Source organism: Anser cygnoides, chromosome 13 (assembly GCF_040182565.1).
Source record: "Anser cygnoides isolate HZ-2024a breed goose chromosome 13, Taihu_goose_T2T_genome, whole genome shotgun sequence".
NCBI lineage: Eukaryota > Metazoa > Chordata > Aves > Anseriformes > Anatidae > Anser > Anser cygnoides.
Genome location: NC_089885.1, coordinates 5,209,432 through 5,231,132, shown reverse-complemented (window position 1 = coordinate 5,231,132; position 21,701 = coordinate 5,209,432). Strand labels below are relative to the sequence as shown.

The window sequence follows — 21,701 nt, the reverse complement described above, 5'->3', positions numbered from 1 at the left end:
CAGCCCTTCATTTGAATGTAAATGTAATTATGAGGCAGGCAGTTTGGCTGACGTCAGACAAGATCTTGGTAAACCATTACCACCAGCACCTGGTAACACAGTTGATAATAAAAGAGGATGAAGTAGTGGATTCCAAGCAGAGTGGCATTATTAGGGAAAAAAATCAAACAATTATTTTAAGCAGCGAAAGAAAACACAGAAGAACAGGATGTTGTGACAACACGTTTACGATCTGTGACCATCATGTACGTGAGCTCTCTCTTGGATAAAGAGAACAGCATGTATCCAGGACCTGCAAGGGGTAACAACAACCTGGCAGTGCAAAACTTCGCATCTGCTCCCCCCTACTCAGACTACATGGGATACCACCATGTGCCAGCCCTGGACAACCACGGACAGCCTGCGGGAACCTGGGGATCCCACTATGGCCCACAGAGGGAGGACTGGAACGCTTATGGCCCAGGACCTTCCAGCACGGTGGCTGCTGCACAGATCAATGGCTCGCCTCCTGGGCAGGTCTCCTACAGTTCTGCTGATTACAGCTCCCTCCATCCTGCTGGATCCGGGGGGTTACCTCCTGTAGATACAATTAATGCACAGCAAATCTCTCCCAACAGCCAAAGGCACAGCTCTTATGAATGGATGAGGAAAACGGTGCAAACCAACACTACTGGTAAGCGTATGCTAAATTATTTTTGTTTATCTCAGAAAGCATTTTTCTGCTATCACTGATCTCATAAATAATTAACTTTACTTAAAGCACATAGGTTGGTGGGTCATTTAGGACATTTATTTAACCTACTCTTGTTTAATGCAACTTTAACTGAATTTGCACTAGTTTCACTTTCATCCCATAAAGGTTTTATATGACTGTAGCAGAATGGCTGTTGTGTCTAGATATGGCTGCATCTCATTCAAGCTCATGTGTATCTTTGTTCTAACATTGCGTAAAGCATTTCTGATGAAAAATATGTCACTCTTGAAAATGTTGCTTTTAACAGTTGCACACAAAAACATGGAAATTATTCTGCATCACAAGGTAAAGATCAATTTTATACTGGCCTGTTTTACTTATTTAAACCTTTAAAGACTTTTCAATAATTTTAAAGAAAATTGTGCTATGATCAAGCTGTAGCAATTATGCAATTTCCTCCTTATTTGCCTGTTTTTCATTATTCTATGTAGATTTATTAAGTGAGAAGAAATGCCCCCAGACAAATAATCTGACTCAAATTGTCATTGCAGACTATTTTGTTTGCAGACCATGTCTCATCAGCTTTTGCTTCATTTAGTTTCAAACTGTTTTTTTCAGTATTTTCATGTACCAGAATTTTGCAGCTTGCTACAGTTAGACAATTAAAATTCACTTTCTCCCAAGTGTCACTCATTGATGTGCCTGTTTTTGTCACAAGCTGCATGCCAGAACTTTTCTGTGTATATTCCCAAGGTGTAAATTGTGTGTAACAATAGATTTAGCAAACCTTGCTAAGGTTAAAAGTAGTAAGTGTGTGTTAGAGAGCATCAAAGAAAATGCTCTAAAGAAAGCAGGTCAATTACAACTGGAGCAATTCTAGCAGACACAGAAAATCAGCACCACCACTTCAGTAACAGTCCTTCAAATGGTTATCACTCAAGAACAAAATTAGTCTAGTAATTGTTTCTTAGTTACAAAGTAGATACAGACTGTTTTCCCATTGTTACAAAGTATAAAATGCCTAGTGCACATTAAGATACCACAATGCCATACTTCCATTTGGGGTCTTTACAAAGGTCTTCAAAGCCAGGCAGATTTAGAGTCTGTTCCTCCCCCCACCACATCCTTATGTATACTCATGTAAATCAGCAGTAACTTCATTAACATCATTGGAGTTTTCCAGGTGTAAAAGTGATGCAAGACCCAAGCACAGTCCAGAATCAATTGAGACTACTGAATGTCACCGAGTCGACCCTGTCTCTGTCACAGCACTGAGGTTTAAATGCATTAGTATTTTCAAAATTTAAATCCTTGTTTTACACTAATTGCACAGACAAGGCAGACACTGCAAAGTTTCACATATGCTTGCTCACCTTCATAAAATGTATATGCAATGCAGAAAAGCACTCATCTCTGGTCTGAAAATCACAGAATTTACACTCATGCTGAAATACTTTATGAACAATTCTGGACAGGTGAATTGGGGTCTGTCCACAGATAAATGTCCTGAGGCTTTACATTCCAAGAGCCCAATGCTTTGAAGTGTTAAAAACAGCTCAAGACTTCACTGAATTCGGCTGAAGACATCAATCCCGCTTAATAAAAAGGGTTTGGGAAAGTAAAACAAAAATGTGATGCATTTAAAACAAGGGAAGTACCAAACCACATTTGGCTTATCAGTGTCTTTAAAATAATGTTAAGTGTAAGAACTGGAAAACTTTAATACTGACACAAAAAGTTATAGGGAATGAAATTCAAACATAATTGGAAGAGTGAAATTATGCACATAACTACATGTTAACTTACCAATATTTTCTCTAGAATGTAAGAAAACCTACTTGATATCATTATAACCACTCTTCAAAGCAGAATTGCTTTGTTTTTCCTTTTGCCCAGATTATTATGCATGATATAAAGTAGCTACCAGCTCCTCCCCTTCAATATTATTGAAGACTAATACAGTTCATTAGTCCAAAATTTCAGAACTATACAGCCCTGAACTTCACAAATACATTTACTGACATATATACATGTATATCCTGAGCAGCACGGAGTAACAGAAATCAAAACACTTCTAATTAAATGAAGGAGTCTACTAAAATACTGACAATGGGAATTATTTGGGGGAAAGGGGTGTTAATGTCTATTTACCCTCTGTTTTTTTCATTTTATACAAACATTTTCATTTTATACAAACAATTAAACTTCAGGAAAACTGAAATGAAAATTTACCTGACCAAGACAATCCTTAGGATGAAACGTAACTACTATCTGGTTTCAACAGCTCAAATTTGGTTTGAAATTTTATAATTTCTATCTTCTAACTAAAAGACCATTACTGCATATTCGGAACAACCCTTTTTGTCAAATATATAGACATTGTAGACATATTAGGCAATAAGAAATTTTTAAAAACAAACACCCAAAGTGGGCTTGGTAAAATTATCTTCCCAGATGAGCTATAAAAACAAGAAAAAGAACACCTGCAGTATTCCTTACAGTCTGATCCTGTTTTCACTAAAATCAATGTACAAAATGCCCTTCCAACTTCAGTTACAGACTAAAACTTCAAACCATTTCTAAAACCAGCAATATTATGTGCAAAATGTGTAATTCTATGAGAGCGAGTCTTCAAGGCATGAAGCTTACAGAAGAGAACATCTCTAAACAAGAGTCTAGAACCTAAAGTCTTATAAAACTTTTTGTGAAACTTCAGCTGGGAATGACCTTTCTCAAAAACAGAACGGACTTTAAGGGGACTACACAAAAGGACAAGATTTATATATATATATATACACACACATTATTTTTATATATATATATATATATATTTTTGCAAGGTCAGCTTTAGCTTTTTTTTTAATTATACTCAACACATCTGATGTCATCACAAGCAATGATGTCCAAGTAATTCAGATCACATCACAGCAGAAATGCAGCTAAAAAAAATTAAACAGAAAAACAGGGAAAAGGGCCAGGTCTCCGCTTTAATGCTAATTTATTTTGCTTTGTAAACTAGTTGTGACATCTATTTTCCACTGGCCTACATTGTCTTCAGTTTTGAGGCCTATCTGTCATATTGAGGCAACAGACCCTTTCAACACTTCTCTTTGCTTTGATATGCAGTCTTGTCTCTTCCTTCTCCCTTTTTTCTTCAGGAGTTATATTGCCGGAAAGGGTGATGATTTTCACAGCAAATAAAGAGGCCTTCTCCTAGCTTTATTGTCTTCAGAAGAAATACTCTGTGAATTTTATGGCCAAGGGGAATGGGGAAGACTGCTCCTTTTCTCCACCCCCTCAAATCATGGCTATATTTGCTGATTATATTGAAGCCGGAATAACCCTGTTGAATTTTAACTTCTTTTCAAAGATTAACTTCTAAGCCTTCAGTTTACAAGGAACCTGAATATCTATACTATTGTTAACATTATAACTATCATCTAGAGCAAATATTTCAAAGCCAACAATTTGTAACTTGAAAAAAATGATGAACTTAAGTTTGATGAATGTTGTAGTCCTGCAAATTTAACCAGGAAAACCTCATACACTAGAAGTCAAAGGGGAAGAGAATTGAGGAAAACATTCTTAATTTTGTGTATTTCAAAACATCTAACTTCAGATAAAAATACCTCAGTCTATCCTCAATGTTGGCCCAAAATTGAAGAGAACTGAAGAAAAATATTCCTTCGTTTATTTCTGTCCTTTTTTTCTCTGCTAAGATGAAAGAGTCTGACATTTGTTTAGGGCTTGTAAATTCCAAACCAATTGGCTTGTGTTTCTGAATGTAAAAGGGGTTCTTGATAAGATCTCCTTGTCGCTCTTTTGTGTGGCGTGTGCTTCATCTTAACACCTCAATGGATTTTAGGGAACCACTTTAAAGGAGTCTTTGTCTTACAGTTTGTCCCAGAAAACTCACATCAAAAAAAAAAACAAAAAAAAAAAACTGGGAAGATCAGACGAAAAAGGAAAACTATCTAGTTGGGCTGTTGGAAGTGCAAAAGAGAAAAAATAAGCTTAAAAGTGATCTCTGTATTATTATTAGAAAAAGAGTTGTTTGAAAAAGTCTAAGAAATGAAAGGTATGTTCTAAATATTATGTTACATTTCTCTTAACAGAATTCATCTAAGAATAGTTCTTTTACATGTTAGAGATAGGATGATACCACAATCCTTTTATAAGTATTTTATTGTCTAGTCTTAAAAGATGCCAAGTGCCTTCAATTCCAAATGGAAACTCAGCTCACTGAGTACGCCCAGCACCTTGCAAGACTGTACCTTTTTGGAAAAAAAATACATCTATTTAGTATATATGTATATAATATATATATTACTGAACTTATAAGCTTGACCAAACACAGATGGTAGACAGATTGCTAGTTGACATTTCTTTGTGTTAGAAAACTGATCTGAAAAGCCCAAATACAGAATTAGTACAATTAGTCACAACTAAAATTGTGACTGAAAGTCAGTCTTGAGATCCTGTGATATTTATGTCCACGTATACACAAGTCATTTCAATGAACATTGAGATGAAATCCCTTTGAGGTCAAATACATTCAGTACCAATTATGTATGCTATGAATTATTTAACAAGCTTCAGGGTATTCTGCACTTAAGCTTTATATTTAAACATATTTACAGAGAGATAAAGAGGGAGAGAGAGAACTATGATAACGAATATGCTCTTATAACATTTGGCTATCTACTTATTCACTCTGTACCTCATATTCCTTCTCTGTAACAGAGAAAACAATCCTTTGCAAGTACTCTGTAGCTTTATTAATAATGTCTGTAAAATATTTGAGATGTTTGAAAGAAAGATGCTATCAAAAATACACATATTAATAATATTTCTTTCTCAAACAGGTAAAACAAGAACAAAAGAAAAGTACCGAGTTGTTTACACAGACCACCAGAGACTAGAATTAGAGAAGGAATTTCACTGCAACAGATACATTACAATAAGGAGAAAGTCAGAACTTGCAGCAAACCTGGGACTATCTGAAAGACAGGTACACAGACTGTCCTCCATACTCACCCATCCACCAGACACTGCGACTGTCAGAGAGCACAAGCAGCATTCGTGTTCTGTACGCAAAGTAGTGCCAAGGCAACCAGGATAGTTTGCAAGTGTATTAGGCACAGAGAATACACTACACAGTCACAAATTAATAAATAGGTTAATTTGACAGAAACCTCCTATTAAGGGTAACTAAACATTACGACATTCATCTATGACAGACGTATGGAAAAGTACTTATTCTTACTTGTATAACAGCTTGCTAGACAGCTAGAAATTAAACACTTCAGCTTAACAATATCTTCGCTATGTCCTCAATAGTTATGACATTCTCCATTTTATTTCTTCTTGCAACCACACAAAATGGTGGCCAGTAAAGATCCAAAGCACTGGATACACTACAGCTGTAAGCCAGGAAAATGAAAACTCGGCATTCAAAGAACAATCAAATGAGATACCTGTGTACTTTTTGTTACGTATTTGTTACCACTATTGCCACATGCCGCATCCTCCCTCAGTGAGGTTTTGGCACGTTTTAAAGGAGCATTTAGAGCCTTCGATTTTCAAGTCAGGATTTCTTTTCGCTATCATGCTCACAGGTACTAGAAACATCTATTATATAGAGGATGCTTTGGGCTATAAAACTTGGTGCCAAATTTTTATGCCACTTATGCATGTATACGTAGCCAAGACTATCTGCTCAGGAAATTTCCAAGTGCATACTTAGATCTACTGCTTATTTGAAAAGCACCTCTGTGTTCAAGTTACGTACATATTTAAACACTGTCTTGACTAAAGTCTCCTGAGCAGGGGCCCAGGTATCCTAGCTGTGTTCATGCAAAGACTAGAGGAATTTGGGATAAAGAATTTCCTAAAGCCACTGTGTTGGAGAGCACATTTAGGAAACACGGCTCTGCTGAATGCAAGTATTGCAACTGTTGTATCCAGCCCTCTTTATACAACAGAATTTCAATGGCTCTGCTACAGTTGGAAGATAAGGGAAGATTTGGTGATACTGAATAAAGCATCTCATACCTTAGCAACCAGACTTATTGCCCCCAGGTAAATTTAATTAAGAGATCTTTCTTTTTAGAATTTTACAAACTATTGTTCTTTCTGAATATACGCATTCAGTTCTCTAAAATATCCTCCTCTTTCAGTAGCATCCTCTTCTTTTGCATTCAATCTGTGCAAGAACATGGAATAGAGAGGGACCAATTGAAGCTCGAAAGTGTAAAGATGCATAGATAAATAACAACATTTTAGGCTCAAGCACCAGGTCTTTAGAATCATGTCGTAGTGCAGCAATGTTCAGTCTCAGACCCAAATTGTACACGGATTACACTCTACAAATCAGGTTGGATATTAGGAAAAGGTTCTTCACTGAGAAGAAGTGAAAGAAAATGGTCACAGCACCTGCCAGAGTTCAAGAAGCCGTTGGACAACGCTCTCAGGCATATTCATTTAATTATTAGGTAGTCTCCCCTTCCAACTCGGGATATTCTATGATTCTGTAAGAGGCTCTGGAAAGTAACTAAGAAAAACAAGTTGATCATCAACAAATTCCAACGAGTTTTACAGTAGGATGTAGCTCCATTAGAATATTTTCAGGGAACTGCAGTTCTAAAAGATTCAAATCCCTGCTCTGATGTTATGCAACCTAGCTGATTTAGAACGCAGACATACCTGGAGTAACTAGTGATGCTGCATAAAACCAACTGTTAGTTTCTTTTTACGTAACTGCTGCTCTTCTCTTAAAGCTATCCGATTTCTGACTCATAAATTTCCTTCAGGCAAAACGTAGACAAAACACATACCCTATCTGCATTTCTACATGACTCATGACTGACAAAGCTAAATGCTTCTTACTGTCATTACCTGTAAGATAATAAAGTAAAACCTACTTGGAAAGTAATAGAGATTTTTTTTTTCTATATAATATTGTACTCAATATACCTTAAAGGATGTAACAGACTATGAAGTGAGAACAGTGAAAAATAATGATAAGGAAAACACAAACGTGGTTTTCTGCTCATTCACACAAGAAAATTGAGATACCAAAATAGGATTTCAAATAGATAGGGTTCTTTCAATACAAACAATTAGCTTTATTGTCATTAATTCATTGTCATTAAGTAGTGCTGATGTAGCTATACACCTGACATACATATGCATAATACATATATAAATATACAGCCTAAAACAAAACAAGAATACAAATACATACACAAATCACTCAATATAAAGAAAATGAACCCTCACCACTTGGGTTAGAATTAATCTCTAACAGAGATGAAAAAGAAAGCTGACAAATTATTCTATAATTGCATGTTCCTTTAAGTATGGCACATACCACTGTCAAAGCTTAGATGATGAACTAGGTGGACTCTGTGTCTAAATGAGAACAGTTTATTCCAATGTTCCTAAATATAATACAAGTTCACTTTAATGCAGGTCTAAGTAAATAACAAGTTTCTGTTGATTATGATATAGAAAATAAGTAAGTAAATAATTTTCTACTGCACAAGTCCAGTGTTGGTGTGGGTTTGTTTTTTTGAGAGGGGTAGAGGGGATACTTGCTTTGCTTTGTATACATATATTTTTTCATTGCTACTTTTGCTGTAAAAAGTTGACCGCTACCTTAAACTGATCAGACATTATTTATAACATTGCAGGTGAAAATCTGGTTCCAGAATCGCAGAGCCAAAGAAAGAAAAATGATCAAGAAGAAAATCTCTCAGTTTGATGGCAGTGGGGGCTCAGTTCAGAGTGACTCTGGTTCACTCAGCCCAAATGAAATACCTGGTTCCCTGTTCCCACCACCACATGGAATAAACGGATTACAGTCCACTGACATTCATCAGGTCATAGTTTCTGAATGAACAGTGGGGGAATATAAAGAAAAAGCAAAAGTAAGAGGGGAAAGTAAGAGTGGATTTTTCCCCCCTCTTGAAAACTCATCTTTGCAAAGGACCATTCTTGTTTAACTACCTTCAGAGTGCTGACTTCTATGTACAGGATCTGGGACTATTCTCAAAATACTACAGAAATCTCAGGGAACTCGTGCTGCTAAGATTCATCGCTCAATCTTTCGAGTAGGAGGTACTGTACTTCACATACTGACCCAAAGAATGATACCACTGAAGATTCAAGTAAACATAGTTGAAGTCTCTTCATATATACACATAAAATTGTCAGTGAACTGATTATAGAGTACTATTGCAGAAAATGTAAGATGTTGGATGTATTTAGTTTGTTACATTTTATATAATTAGAATAAACTGTAGATGTTTATAAATATTCACACGTAAGTGGACTGAAATTTATGGTAGTTTTTGAAAATAACTTTTAAAACACTTTTAAACACTCAATAAACATAACAAAGTTGCTATGACAACATATTAAATATAATTAAATAAAATTAATCTTCTTTGTCCTACATGATGGGACTGATAAGGTTGAGTCTCTGTGGGTTAGGATCAGCGGGAAGGCCAACAAGGCAAGCATCCTGGTGGGGGTCTGTTATAGACCGCCGAACCAGGATGAGGAGTTCTACAGGCAGCTGGCAGAAGTTGCAAAATCGTCAGCGCTTGTTCTCATGGGGGACTTCAACTTCCCAGACATATCCTGGAAGCACAACACAGCCCAGAGAAAGCAGTCTAGGAGGTTTCTGGAGAGCGTGGAAGATAGCTTCCTGACGCAGCTGGTTAGAGAGCCTACCAGGGGAGGTGCCCCGCTAGACCTTCTGTTCACAAACAGTGACGGACTGGTGGGAGATGTGGTGGTCGAGAGCTGTCTTGGGCAGAGTGACCACGAAATGGTAGAATTCTCTATTCTTGGCGAAGCCAGGAAGGGGACCAGTAAAACTGCTGTCTTGGACTTCCAGAGGGCTGACTTTGAGCTGTTCAGGACACTGGTTGGCAGAGTCCCTTGGGAGTTGGTTCTGAAGGGCAGAGGAGACCAGGAAGGCCGGGCACTCTTCAAGAAGGAAATCTTAATGGCTCAGGAGCGGTCTGTCCCCACGTGCCCAAAGATGAGCCGGCGTGGAAGAAGACCAGCCTGGCTGAACAGAGAGTAGTGGTTCGAGCTTAGGAGAAAAAAGATGGTGGGCCACTCACGAGGACTATAAGGCTGTTGCGAGGCTGTGCAGGGACAAAATTAGAAGGGCCAAAGCTCATCTGGAGCTCAATCTGGCTACTACGGTTAAAGATAACAAAAAATGTTTTTACAAACACATCAACACCAAAAGGAGGACTAAGCAGAACCTCCATCATTTACTGGATGCGGGGGGAAACTTAGTTACAAGGGATGAGGAAAAAGCTGAGGTGCTTAATGCCTTCTTTGCCTCAGTCTTTAGCGGCAAAACCAGTTGTTCTCTGGATACCCAGTACCCTGAGCTGGTGGAAGGGGATGGGAAGCAGGATGTGGCCCTCATTATCCACGAGGAAATGGTTGGCGACCTGCTACAGCACTTGGATGTACGCAAGTCGATGGGGCCGGATGGGATCCACCCGAGGGTACTAAGAGAACTGGCAGAGGAGCTGGCCGAGCCGCTTTCCATCATTTATCAGCAGTCCTGGCTATCAGGGGAGGTCCCAGTTGACTGGCGGCTAGCCAATGTGACGCCCATCTACAAGAAGGGTCGGAGGGTAGACCCAGGGAACTATAGGCCTGTCAGTTTGACCTCAGTGCCAGGGAGCCTCATGGAGCAGATTATCTTGAGTGTCATCACGCGGCACTTACAGGGCAACCAGGCGATCAGGCCCAGTCAGCATGGGTTTATGAAGGGCAGGTCCTGCTTGACGAACCTGATCTCCTTCTATGACAAAGTGACACGCTTAGTGGATGAGGGAAGGCTGTGGATGTGGTTTACCTTGACTTCAGTAAGGCTTTTGACACCGTTTCCCACAACATTCTCCTCAAGAAACTGGCTGCTCGTGGCTTGGACAGGCGTACGCTTCGTTGGGTTAGAAACTGGCTGGATAGCCGGGCCCAAAGAGTTGTGGTGAATGGAGTCAAATCCAGTTGGAGGCCGGTCACTAGTGGAGTCCCCCAGGGCTCAGTACTGGGGCCAGTCCTCTTCAATATCTTTATCGATGATCTGGATGAGGGGATCGAGTGCACCCTCAGTAAGTTCGCAGATGACACCAAGTTAGGTGCGTGTGTCGATCTGCTCGAGGAAAGGAAGGCTCTGCAGGAGGATCTGGATAGGCTGGAGCGATGGGCTGAGGTCAACTGTATGAAGTTCAACAAGGCCAAGTGCCGGGTCCTGCACCTGGGGCGCAACAACCCCAAGCAGCGCTACAGGCTGGGAGATGAGTGGTTGGAAAGCTGCCTGGCAGAGAAGGACCTGGGAGTACTGGTTGATAGCCGGCTGAATATGAGCCAGCAGTGTGCTCAGGTGGCCAAGAAGGCCAACAGCATCCTGGCCTGCATAAGAAGCAGTGTGGCCAGCAGGTCTAGGGAAGTGATTGTCCCCCTGCACTCGGCTCTGGTGAGGCCGCACCTCGAGTACTGTGTTCAGTTTTGGGCCCCTCGCTACAGGAAGGACATGGAGGTGCTCGAGAGAGTCCAGAGAAGGGCAACGAAGCTGGTGAGGGGTCTGGAGAACAAGTCTTACGAGGAGCGGCTGAGGGAGCTGGGATTGTTCAGCCTGGAGAAGAGGAGGCTCAGGGGTGACCTCATCGCTCTCTACAGGTACCTTAAAGGAGGCTGTAGCGAGGTGGGGGTTGGCCTATTCTCCCACGTGCCTGGTGACAGGACGAGGGGGAATGGGCTAAAGTTGTGCCAGGGGAGGTTTAGGTTGGATATTAGGAAGAACTTCTTTACTGAAAGGGTTGTTAGGCATTGGAATGGGCTGCCCAGGGAAGTGGTTGAGTCACCATCCCTGGAGGTCTTTAAGAGACGTTTAGATGTTGAGCTTAGTGATATGGTTTAGTGGAGGACTTGTCAGTATTAGGTAAGAGGTTGGACTGGGTGATCTTGGAGGTCTCTTCCAACCTAGACGGTTCTGTGATTCTGTGATAATTGTATCCAAGCATGCCAATCTCCTAAGTAATAGTTACAGATAAATAATAGCACCCCAAACTTGCCAAGATTTGTTCAGTTGTAAGAAACACAACAATTTGTCATGCACATGACTAAATACTAAATAGTATGGAAGATGTAAATATTTCTTTGGTCTTCAACAAATCCATATGTAACTGCTCAAAAATGAGAGGACAAACATAATGGAACCAGAACTATTACTACTATCAAACCACCAAAAAGCAAAATATAAAAAAAATTAACGTTTCCAACTTTAAGTTAAAAAGCAGTCCTGAGCCACCAATTTTATGTGACACCTAATTCAGGATGAAGGCAAGAAACATCCGAAAGTAAATGAATTTCTACTTCAAAGCTGTTATCAAGCAGCATTCACAGTCACAGCATGCATATTAACAGAAGTGTCCTCTCCACGTGCACACCTGAAGGAGCAAAAATTAGGGATAAACGTGCTCACAGTGAGATTATTTTTTATTACTTCCATGTGAGACAGTATTGATACCTAGAAGTATCCAACTGATGAGGCTGGAAAAAGTACAAAGAACACAAAGTGCTAGAAAACCCCAAACTCCTCAGTAGTCCTATTTACAGGAATTTCATAATACAATCTTTTCTGTTGCATAGAATTAAGTGCTCTAGTGAAAAATTTTAATTTTATTGAAAAGGTCATCAGTAGCAAAGGTAATAAAAAGAGAAAGCAGAAGAGAAACAGAAAATATCATTATTCTGCATGTGAGTCATGCATCGCTCCTTACTTCAATAATGTCAAACTCTCAGTCTCAGCAGCAGCAGATCAAATTCTGCTTTTCTTGGTGTCGTGAAGCATTGACAACACATCGAGCAACACAGGCAGAACCTGTCAAAGCATTCGTCATCTGGATTCAATGCATTAGGCAACTTAAAGTTGAGAATGCGCCTCACAGTTTCCCAGTTATTTAAAAAGAACTCAGAGTGACTCTATGAAAATAATTCTGGTAGGAGATACTAGAATAACAGTTCTTCAAAAAGCATTTTATAAGTGTTTCTCCAACATATTTCTAATAATTGCCCATTCATATGATTAAAATAAATGGGCATATATGAATACAAAGAAACTGCAAACAGAAAGCCATTTGCATATAAATATTTGTAAAAGTCAGCCCTTTTAGAAATTGAGACTATGTCTGGATATCTTTGAGGCATTCGGGATATTCTAAAACTGCTCATAGCTATTAGTGCTTGTACGGACATTTTAGAAAATAGGGCAGCATATTATAGAGCATGCACACAAAACATCTACTTCTGTTTCTATGAATAGAAGTACATCTGCCAGCAGACAGCCAGAAACACAAGTGTTGCTCTGTATTTCAAATAAATACATATTTGCTCTACAACAGATCTGGGAGAGGAGGGTTTCGTAGTCCCACTAGCCTCTCTACCTGAGTTGTCTGTTTATACATAAAGGATGTAGATTAACAAAAAAAATCCCAGAATGATTCATGAAGAAAAAAGCCATCACACTTTACACATACAAGAAAAAAAAAATGGAGGAGGACTTTCACCTTGCTGCTCAAATCTCACATCAAAAGGCCTACCTCTACAGAAGAGCAGGTGACACCTTTTGTGAAGGTATTAGTGAAAGAAACAGAGAAATTTTTTTGCTTCTGGTTTTCAAATGAACAATTATCAAGGAAGAATGGCAAGAGCAGAGCTATAAACATATAATACATTGTTCATTATATTTGCATGCCAAAAATGTGTGGCCTAGCTTTAAACTTTTCCTTCTAATTTATCTCAAAAGCTTACATGGTTATTTACCAAGGCCACATTGAACATAGTCAAAATTATCACCCTGCAATTTTTAAGCAAGTTCCAGTCTATCTTTCAGACTTGCCAGGCAGCAAGGAAACACCAAGCTGTTCTGGCAAAGTGGGCAGAAGAGCTGCTGAAGACGGAACTTCAGAACCACCGCTGTTGATAAAGGAAACACCTTACGTAAGATTTTATTTTAGACTTCAAATGAGAGTTTTTGAATGGGATACAAAGCATTTCCTGTGAGATGTTTAAAATTAGCCTCGTCAAAAAAAAAAGTGTAAAAAAGTGTTTTTTCTTTTTCATAATCTCCAGTGTTTTTTTCCAACACATCTACTTTAAATGGCTTCAAAGCGTGTCAATAAATATCTGGTGGAGACAGTCTTTCATGCTCTAGATAATGATCTCTATGCCTAAAAACTGTATTAGATTATCTTTGCTGGCTACTGCTTAGCCAAGTAAGAACTTATTCCCCCCCCCCTTGCACTGTGCGGAACTACCTCCATGTAGATCATAGTGTCCCTTTAACCAAGTGTAGTAGCACAGCTATTTCTCAAAACGATCCAGAAAAAAATTTAAACACTTTTGCAAAACTGCAAGCAAATGAAAGAAGAAACTTCTTTCTTTGTCTCTGACAGGGGAGCCTGTGCCATTTTTTGCCAGAAAATGTGATCCTAAATCGAAATACAGCTCAAAATGTGCCAGCATGCAGTTCTAATGGTCCATTGCAGACTACAGGCCAGTCTGCCAGGAGTCCATCCTATATTCTTGTTCTGCCAATACCAACATGGGGACACAGGGATCAGAGTACCAGAATATACATGGGTAGAGGCAATAAAACCATTACAGAGTTCCCACATCGCTATTATTTTCTGGGGAGCTATGTTTGACTCTTGTACATTGCTTACGTAAAGGAAAAGCTTCAGAAGACATCATCCAGTCCTTCAGTTTAATTTCTGTATTCTTGCAGGTGAGAAGAAACACTAAAGGCTATATATGAAACATTTTCCAATATTTATCTTTTCACCTTTAAAGACTTCTCCAGGGACTTTAATTAGACACTCCCTTAGCACCACTAGGCAATTAAAATAATAAATCAAACACAATCCTTCTCACCCAGTGGGCATTTTCCCCAAGCTGTCTGTTTCCTGCCTTTTTCCCTTCAAGTAAATAGAAAATCACCACACTGTTTTCAAGTCAGCTGTTTGACTGGTATTTTGAGTTTGCAAAGTAGTGAGCCACTTTAACACCATGCTGGTATCAAAAGAAAATTCTGCATCACACAACTAATTCTAGCAGCCAGCAAATCCCTTCTGACATTTACTTGAATCATCTTTACTCTTATGAGAATATGTTGCCAAACCTTTGGGAACAACTGCCTTTCTCAGCCAAACTGTCTATAAATAATTAATCAAGCAGCAAGATTTTCCCTCAAACTGTTCATGCTGAGACCGTATGAAGCACCATAGTGAGTTGGCTATGTTAACTAAGTCCTAAATAGTGGTCCAGGGGAGAAAGATACACAGATTTATCTCATTCCTGTAATGACACTGCATTTATAGTAGAAATCAGAAAGGACACTATTAAAATACACTTTAAAAAAAGTAATTTATAGTCAAGAGCATAATTCAAAATCTAATTTGGCTACTAGTAGTAGCAGTAGTAATACAGGTGATAAAACTCTGGGTCAGTAACTTGACAACCTCCTGAAACTAAGATTACTTGTGCAAATTGCCCTACCTCTACACTAGACATCTTTAGTATAATCAGCAGATGACCGAGTTGTAAACTTGGATCTGAAACCCATTACTAGCCACTGCTTCTTCTGTGCAATTCAGATTAAAAATGTCTGAAATGACTATCAACTTAACACTTTGATTCCTGAACTGAAACTCCCTAGAACCTGATACCTTCCCTAACGTCCCAGATATCAGAAGAGGTGCAAATAAAACACGAAACATCTACTCTTAGGGAAAATTTAGAATACTGCCCACGGGTACCTCATACAGAGGCATATATAGAACAGCAGACCAGTAAAAATATGAACATTTCATATGGTGTTTCTCTGCAGGCTGCAGGAATTCTCTCTGAACCCGCTTACTACCAGCTCTCAGGTAGCCAGCGCAGTGTTCTCTGAATGATACAGTTCTGCCTCAAGACACTGGGAAGAACACACAGGGTTTTAGCAGCATGCTTTTTACATGCTGCCATCTCATAGCTGCAGCTCAGGAAGCCAAACATCGCAGCATCTAAGAAGGCTGGCTACAGTAACTGAGAAAGCAGCAAATGTCTTCTCCATCTCAGCGCGTGGCTGAACCAAGAGGGAACAACAACGTAGTAAGGATGAGAAGGACAAAAAACAGATTCAGACACATGCTTCACAAAATACTCTTGAACTTTTGGTGTTTGACAATCCCAGTCTGAGTGATGCAGCCATGCAGGACTCCCAAATGCCATTATGTATCTCATGGTTCTCAGTGGGAACAGCCCAACTTCTTAAGGCTTCTTCCCACTAAACCCGTATCTCTTTTTTCATGGAATAACTTGAATCAGGTTCCTTTTTCCACTTGGGAAATGAACTTGTACTAGTGGGAAAATTCTTCAGCAGTATTTTGGAACTCCAAAATAGCTAAAGACATTTTCAGGGAAAGCTGGGCAGAGCCCTCTTGCACTGCAGAGCTGGTTCATCAACATGAAAAATACTGTGCAGAAGCACAGGTCTCGCAACTGCATTAGTGAAATTTGTGGAATCATCTCTCCTGCGCCAAGGCTCAGAATCAATACACAAAAAGAAAGTAAACCTCTGTGGTATATGAGCTATCATCTTGTTCAAAAGCCATTTAAAAATTTTACAGGAAAAATGTTATTGTGAGTTTTTAATTATAAAGATCATAAACACATACTTGCAGTCACTTTCTGTGTGTTAAAATTCAGCATGTAATAGAACCATCCCAAGCTCAGTTATTGATAAGCTCATTTCCATGCTAAAAACTCAACAGTTAAGTATATACCACTATGTTGAAGAAGAAACCTGGCCTAGGTCTTAAGTAAAAGGGCAGCAAAGCAAATTTGTGGTTTATAGTAAGGTTTATGCACTGTGTACTGGCAGAGGAATTAGAAGTGTTTGGATATGAAAGAGGAAATGGTGTATGCAAGGAAAAGCTGACACAAAGAAGAAAAGTCAGAACTTGATTACAAGTACCTGGATACAAGTGATCTGGACAGAGAAATGCACGACTGCCACAGGGCAGGCTTTGAGTAACGACTCTGTACTGAAGGCACCAGCACCAAGGGGCAGCTGGCAGGTTCAAGACTTGAGGGGGGCAGAAGGCTGCCTGATAAGGTGACACTCTACCTACAGTAGTCAGTTTGGTTTTAAGGGCTCTCAGCCTCTTGCAAAAGAAAACAGACTCTCGTTCTTTGGCACATAGCTGGGTGTAGTCACTGACCTTTGTCCTCTTGACATCTAGCTCATCACCCCCATCCAGCACAAGCACCCCTTGATATTCAGTCCTGTATAAAACCTGGCCAGACCCTCCTACCAGACAGACGGCTGCAGCACAGACAGACTGCAGCTTTTATATTTAACATAGTTGCAGACCACCTTCAACCTTTGTCTGTGGGCAGTTCTATGTGCATTCCCATACAGAGTTACTGCTTACTTCCATGGCAAATTCTTTAAATGTGATGTGAATTCTGCACTCAGATAGGACCATTTACTGCATCTTCCCCTCTTGGTACCAGAGAAAGTGCAAAAATCCCTTTGGAAGGTAACAAAAGTCACCAGCAGCCCAGCACATGCAGGGAAGCCAAGAAAACAGCTTAGCTGGAACAGGTTTGAAAACAGCACTGCAAGAAAGCGGTTGCTCGCCAAGCACTACAAAGCATAAACACAGATGTTCTGACATTACCACAGCTTAACTTGCTCCTGTGTCAAGTTAATCCTGACTCCAGCCAGGGTAAATTCTCCACAGCAACTCATTTCAGTGTCAGTGAAATGGAAACCATTCTTAGGAAAACTGCTCTTTTTACATCAAACAATAAGGCTTACATTAATGGAAATAATTTGTACTAAGAAACACCTCATTTCATTTCATTTCAGTCTTTCCACAACTTTTCATACTAGAGACTGAAAAAACGTGCTAGGCAAACAAAGAAATAAAATAAAACCAACACACACACAGAGCTTTCCAAAGCCTGTACTTTGAACTTGTTCTCCCTCTCAGAAAAAAAGAGGAATCTAATTTCAAGGTCAGATGCATAAACTGACTGGGAAATGGGGTGCCTTACAGGTGTGGTCTAATATCGTTTATTCTGTTCACTCTTTTTAAAAAGAGTATTTCTGCTGTAGCAGAACAGGGGCATTCTAAACCCCAGTGAGGTCCTCAAGTCCTAAATACATTCTCAAAATTCCAAGAGTATATTCCTATTCTCCAACAACCTCCCCCTTGGCTGAAGCACAGCCTCTGAAATGAGTGAATTATGACAGTCAGCATGAGATCACCTGTGGCACATTCTTCCTTCTGAATGATTATGATGAAGTTTTATGAAATAAACAATGAAAATATATATTGGAAGAGGACTCAGTATCTCTCAGGTCCATGCTAGCATTCACTTTCCATGTCCTCTCCACTGCACTTTTATTTAATACTGTGCTTTGGTTTAACTCCTATCATTCCTGCACTCTTTCAGCGCTTCATGCCAGACCTACGAACACTTTTCCTTCCAAAACAGGGGAGTGATTTGGATAAACGTTGCCAGAGACAATCATCTGTCCACAAATTGAGTTTTTGCAACAAAATCATTTCACCTAATAAATGGCTTCCGAAAAAAGTAGTGAAAGTAAAGCATCCAAATACTTCATCCTGAGAAGCCCTAATTCTTGATAAATCATACTGAAAACATTCCCTAGAGTACTTACATCTGAAGTGCAATCCTAAGCACGCATCCACTAAATACAAAGTACAGTTACAAAACACGTTTTTCTAAAGTGATCTGTTTTTATTCCAGATAGTCATTATTCCTGCTAGGAGTACCCACCAAAAAAAAAAAAAATCTACAGAAACTTCAGCTGAACTTTGACATTAACCTATTAATTAAGAAGTATAAGTAGTTAAATACGAAGTTAGTATAGCAAAGTATCTTTTGCAATTAAAGAGACTTCCTTTCTCGGTTTGCTAACACCTCAGACATTCATTAGAAAGAGGTCACACAGTATTTTATGCTGAGACTCTATGCTTCCTCATTTTAGGCTTCAATTCAGCAAATTATTTTACCACCTGTTTAAGCACTTAACTGAATCCATGCCTTAGTCCCATGAAACGCTCACTTCTGTCATAATGTCCAATTAAACATCCACAGCATTAGTTTATGAAATCAGAACACAAGTTAAATAAAAATTCAAGTTTTTCAATTAAACACGCATAATACCACTGCCATATATCTCTTAGCTACACCACTTCCTACCACCCGCATCTCATCGTTGCCACATTTAACATGACAGTTGTAAATACTTGCAGACAAGTCCACTTTTTTTTTTTTTACTTTTAAGTACATATACTGCTTATCTCTCATTGTTTCTCCCTTTTAAACATTTTAATAGCTTTATTTTTTGAACAGAACTGAACACATGCAAGGAACAGCAAACTGGCTTGGCTTTATAGCATCCATGGGGGTCCTGAGCTCTCTTAAAAATCTACCACGGATCTTCTGAGAGGGCTTGATCTGCACCTCAAGGTAGTGCAGAAGTGTTTAGCCCAGTGAAAGCCGACTCACGCCAGTAGGGCAGTGTCATGACCATGTGCAGCCCCTGCCTACAACTCTCACAGGTTGACTCTTCCTTCCACTCTCATTTATTCACATAAGCAGGCTGTGGACTACTCCTCAGCCACTTGGAACTGCCTGTGCTCATGGTTTACTTTTGTCCCTAACGTTATTTGGTATTATACAGGGCAATAGGCATACACTTGGCAAACGAGGCTGAAATTGGTTTAACTCCCTCACCTTCCTTAGATCCACCCAGCAAGACACATCAGTGGTAAACTTCGGCACCCTCCTATTTCCATTCCTAATTATACATTGAGAGCACTTATGGCTATTGAACTCCATTACTAATCTTTCCTTGCTGTGAGGACTGTCCTTATTACCATGTTTTCTTTTCTTTTTTTTTTTTAACTGCTCATTAAGCTAGCAGACCGCCCTCATCTCACTTTCAGCAGCAACACTTTTCGTAGAAAACTATTCTGAAATCCCAGTACCTAGTATCAATGAAATCACCGCCAGAGTTCTGCTAGTTTTTTAAAAAATACACACTCAAAAGCACATGTGATTTAGCAGATAGGGACAGGATCTCTCAATTCATAAGGTTACCGAGAGGCTGTTCCTTGTGAAAATCAACATAGGTCTTTCAAATCCCAGAAATTCTTACTGCTGATATACTCACAATTCCATTAACAGGAGCATTGCAAAGCCACAGTCCAGATGAAATAATGATATCAAGAAGTACAGAAACTATCCTTACAACCATGCCTTAATCTAATTAAGATGATGACACTTGATATCCATCTGGGTAAGAGTTTGAAACCCAACTTGTGACCTGTTGCACTCTATTCAAATTATTACTTCAAGCAGGGAAGCACCTGCAAAAACTCTTCATTTTAAACTTGTCAGTTGAAAATATTCTAAGAAATAGGAACACTACTGAATGGTCTATAAAATCAGTGTAAATACTCATACAAACCTTTGACAAATTAAGTGTTGCATCACCATGAAGAAAATAAGCAACAGCTTTCACTTTTATTTGTTTTAAAGATTCAGCAGGTATAGTGCTGGAAAATGTTCCCGTAATAAAGACAGCATTTCTAACTGTTCCACAGATTGCTCTGAAATGCTTCCAGGACTGTCTGACTTCTGCTCAGCAACAGCATACAACCTTGAACCCAAGATCCTACATTTAGCTTGGTCTCACAGGAAATACTGGACAAAACGATAGTTGGTTACATTCCCTGCAGTTATATTTTAAACTGCATTACCTTTCTCCTGGACAGTTTGCCAAAGCTGACAAGAACAAAGATAACAGCTAAGTGTTAAAATCTGTAATACCGATGCACTGCATCAAACGTATAATTTCTTACAGTGTTCTCAGCTATGATTAAAAGTTATCTTCTTGACTTTCAGATCAGTTAAGAGTAGACATCCCAAATTTAACTGAGAATAAAATAAAAGCCCACACATTATTAGTAACCCTTATAAGTCTTCATTTCAGCGGTTTCAAGACTTTCTTTCCATGGATTATGAATGGTAATCTCAAGTATAGAATGGAAGTTGAGTAGAAAACAATTTAGATTATCAGTTAAAGCATTACTTTCACCTTTTCAACTTGTTTCTAAACAGGACACCTTTTTAACATTTGATCAATGACAGCAAAATACGTTCTGCCCCACACTTACTTTCTCTGTAATTCATCCATAATATTAATCACTAATAAACTCACTTTAACTCACATTACTTTTTTACTCATATTGCTTAATAATATGAGATCAAAATGGAATATATAATTTCATTAAAAAAATTCTACCTCAGTTATAATTTTTTATTTTCCTCAAGCATCAGAATGTGATTTACCTGCAACTCCACCAAAGTTGTGCAGAATGTTGAAGTACAAGTGTGTGGCACAGATAAAACTGTAGCGCATACAATTTTGATTTCAGAATCAGCAAAAATTTTCAAAATAAAATCGGCTGCTTTTTGCTACTGTGTAGAAAGTCCTAAAAAACAGCGAAGAGAATTTATGAGGAAAATTCTTTCCTAAGAATAGCAGACAGGCGCAGAAACCCATTCTTCCCCTCAGTTAGGGGATAGGTGAGCTTCCTTCCTCAGAGAAGCTGTAAGACACAAATTCAGATTTGGCCACACTCTAAACCAAATGCATTACTTTAAAGTACCTACACTAACACACTAAGAAGAAAAAAGAAATTATGTCAGAACCTTACTTCTGATTCCTAGCTTGCCATTCAAGACACCAATACTTTTCTTTAGCTCACTTCTGACTTGCAGTAGGGGACTAATCTAAGTGCTTAAACTTTAAACTTAAATGCTCAAATTTTAAACTTAACAACAATCACCTGCACACAGGTGGGGACATCCCTCCCCT

General features: G+C 39.0%; 1 protein-coding gene across 1 annotated transcript; it reads left to right on the top strand.

The window, feature by feature from the left end:
• Window positions 1–243: 243 nt before the first annotated feature.
• Window positions 244–9,017, top strand: CDX4 (caudal type homeobox 4). The gene is made up of 3 exons (XM_013185129.3): window positions 244–673; window positions 5,560–5,705; window positions 8,389–9,017. Exons 1-3 carry the CDS (start codon window positions 244–246, stop codon window positions 8,593–8,595), a joined length of 783 nt encoding a protein of 260 aa, XP_013040583.1. The 3' UTR covers window positions 8,596–9,017.
• The last annotated feature ends 12,684 nt before the right edge of the window (window positions 9,018–21,701 follow it).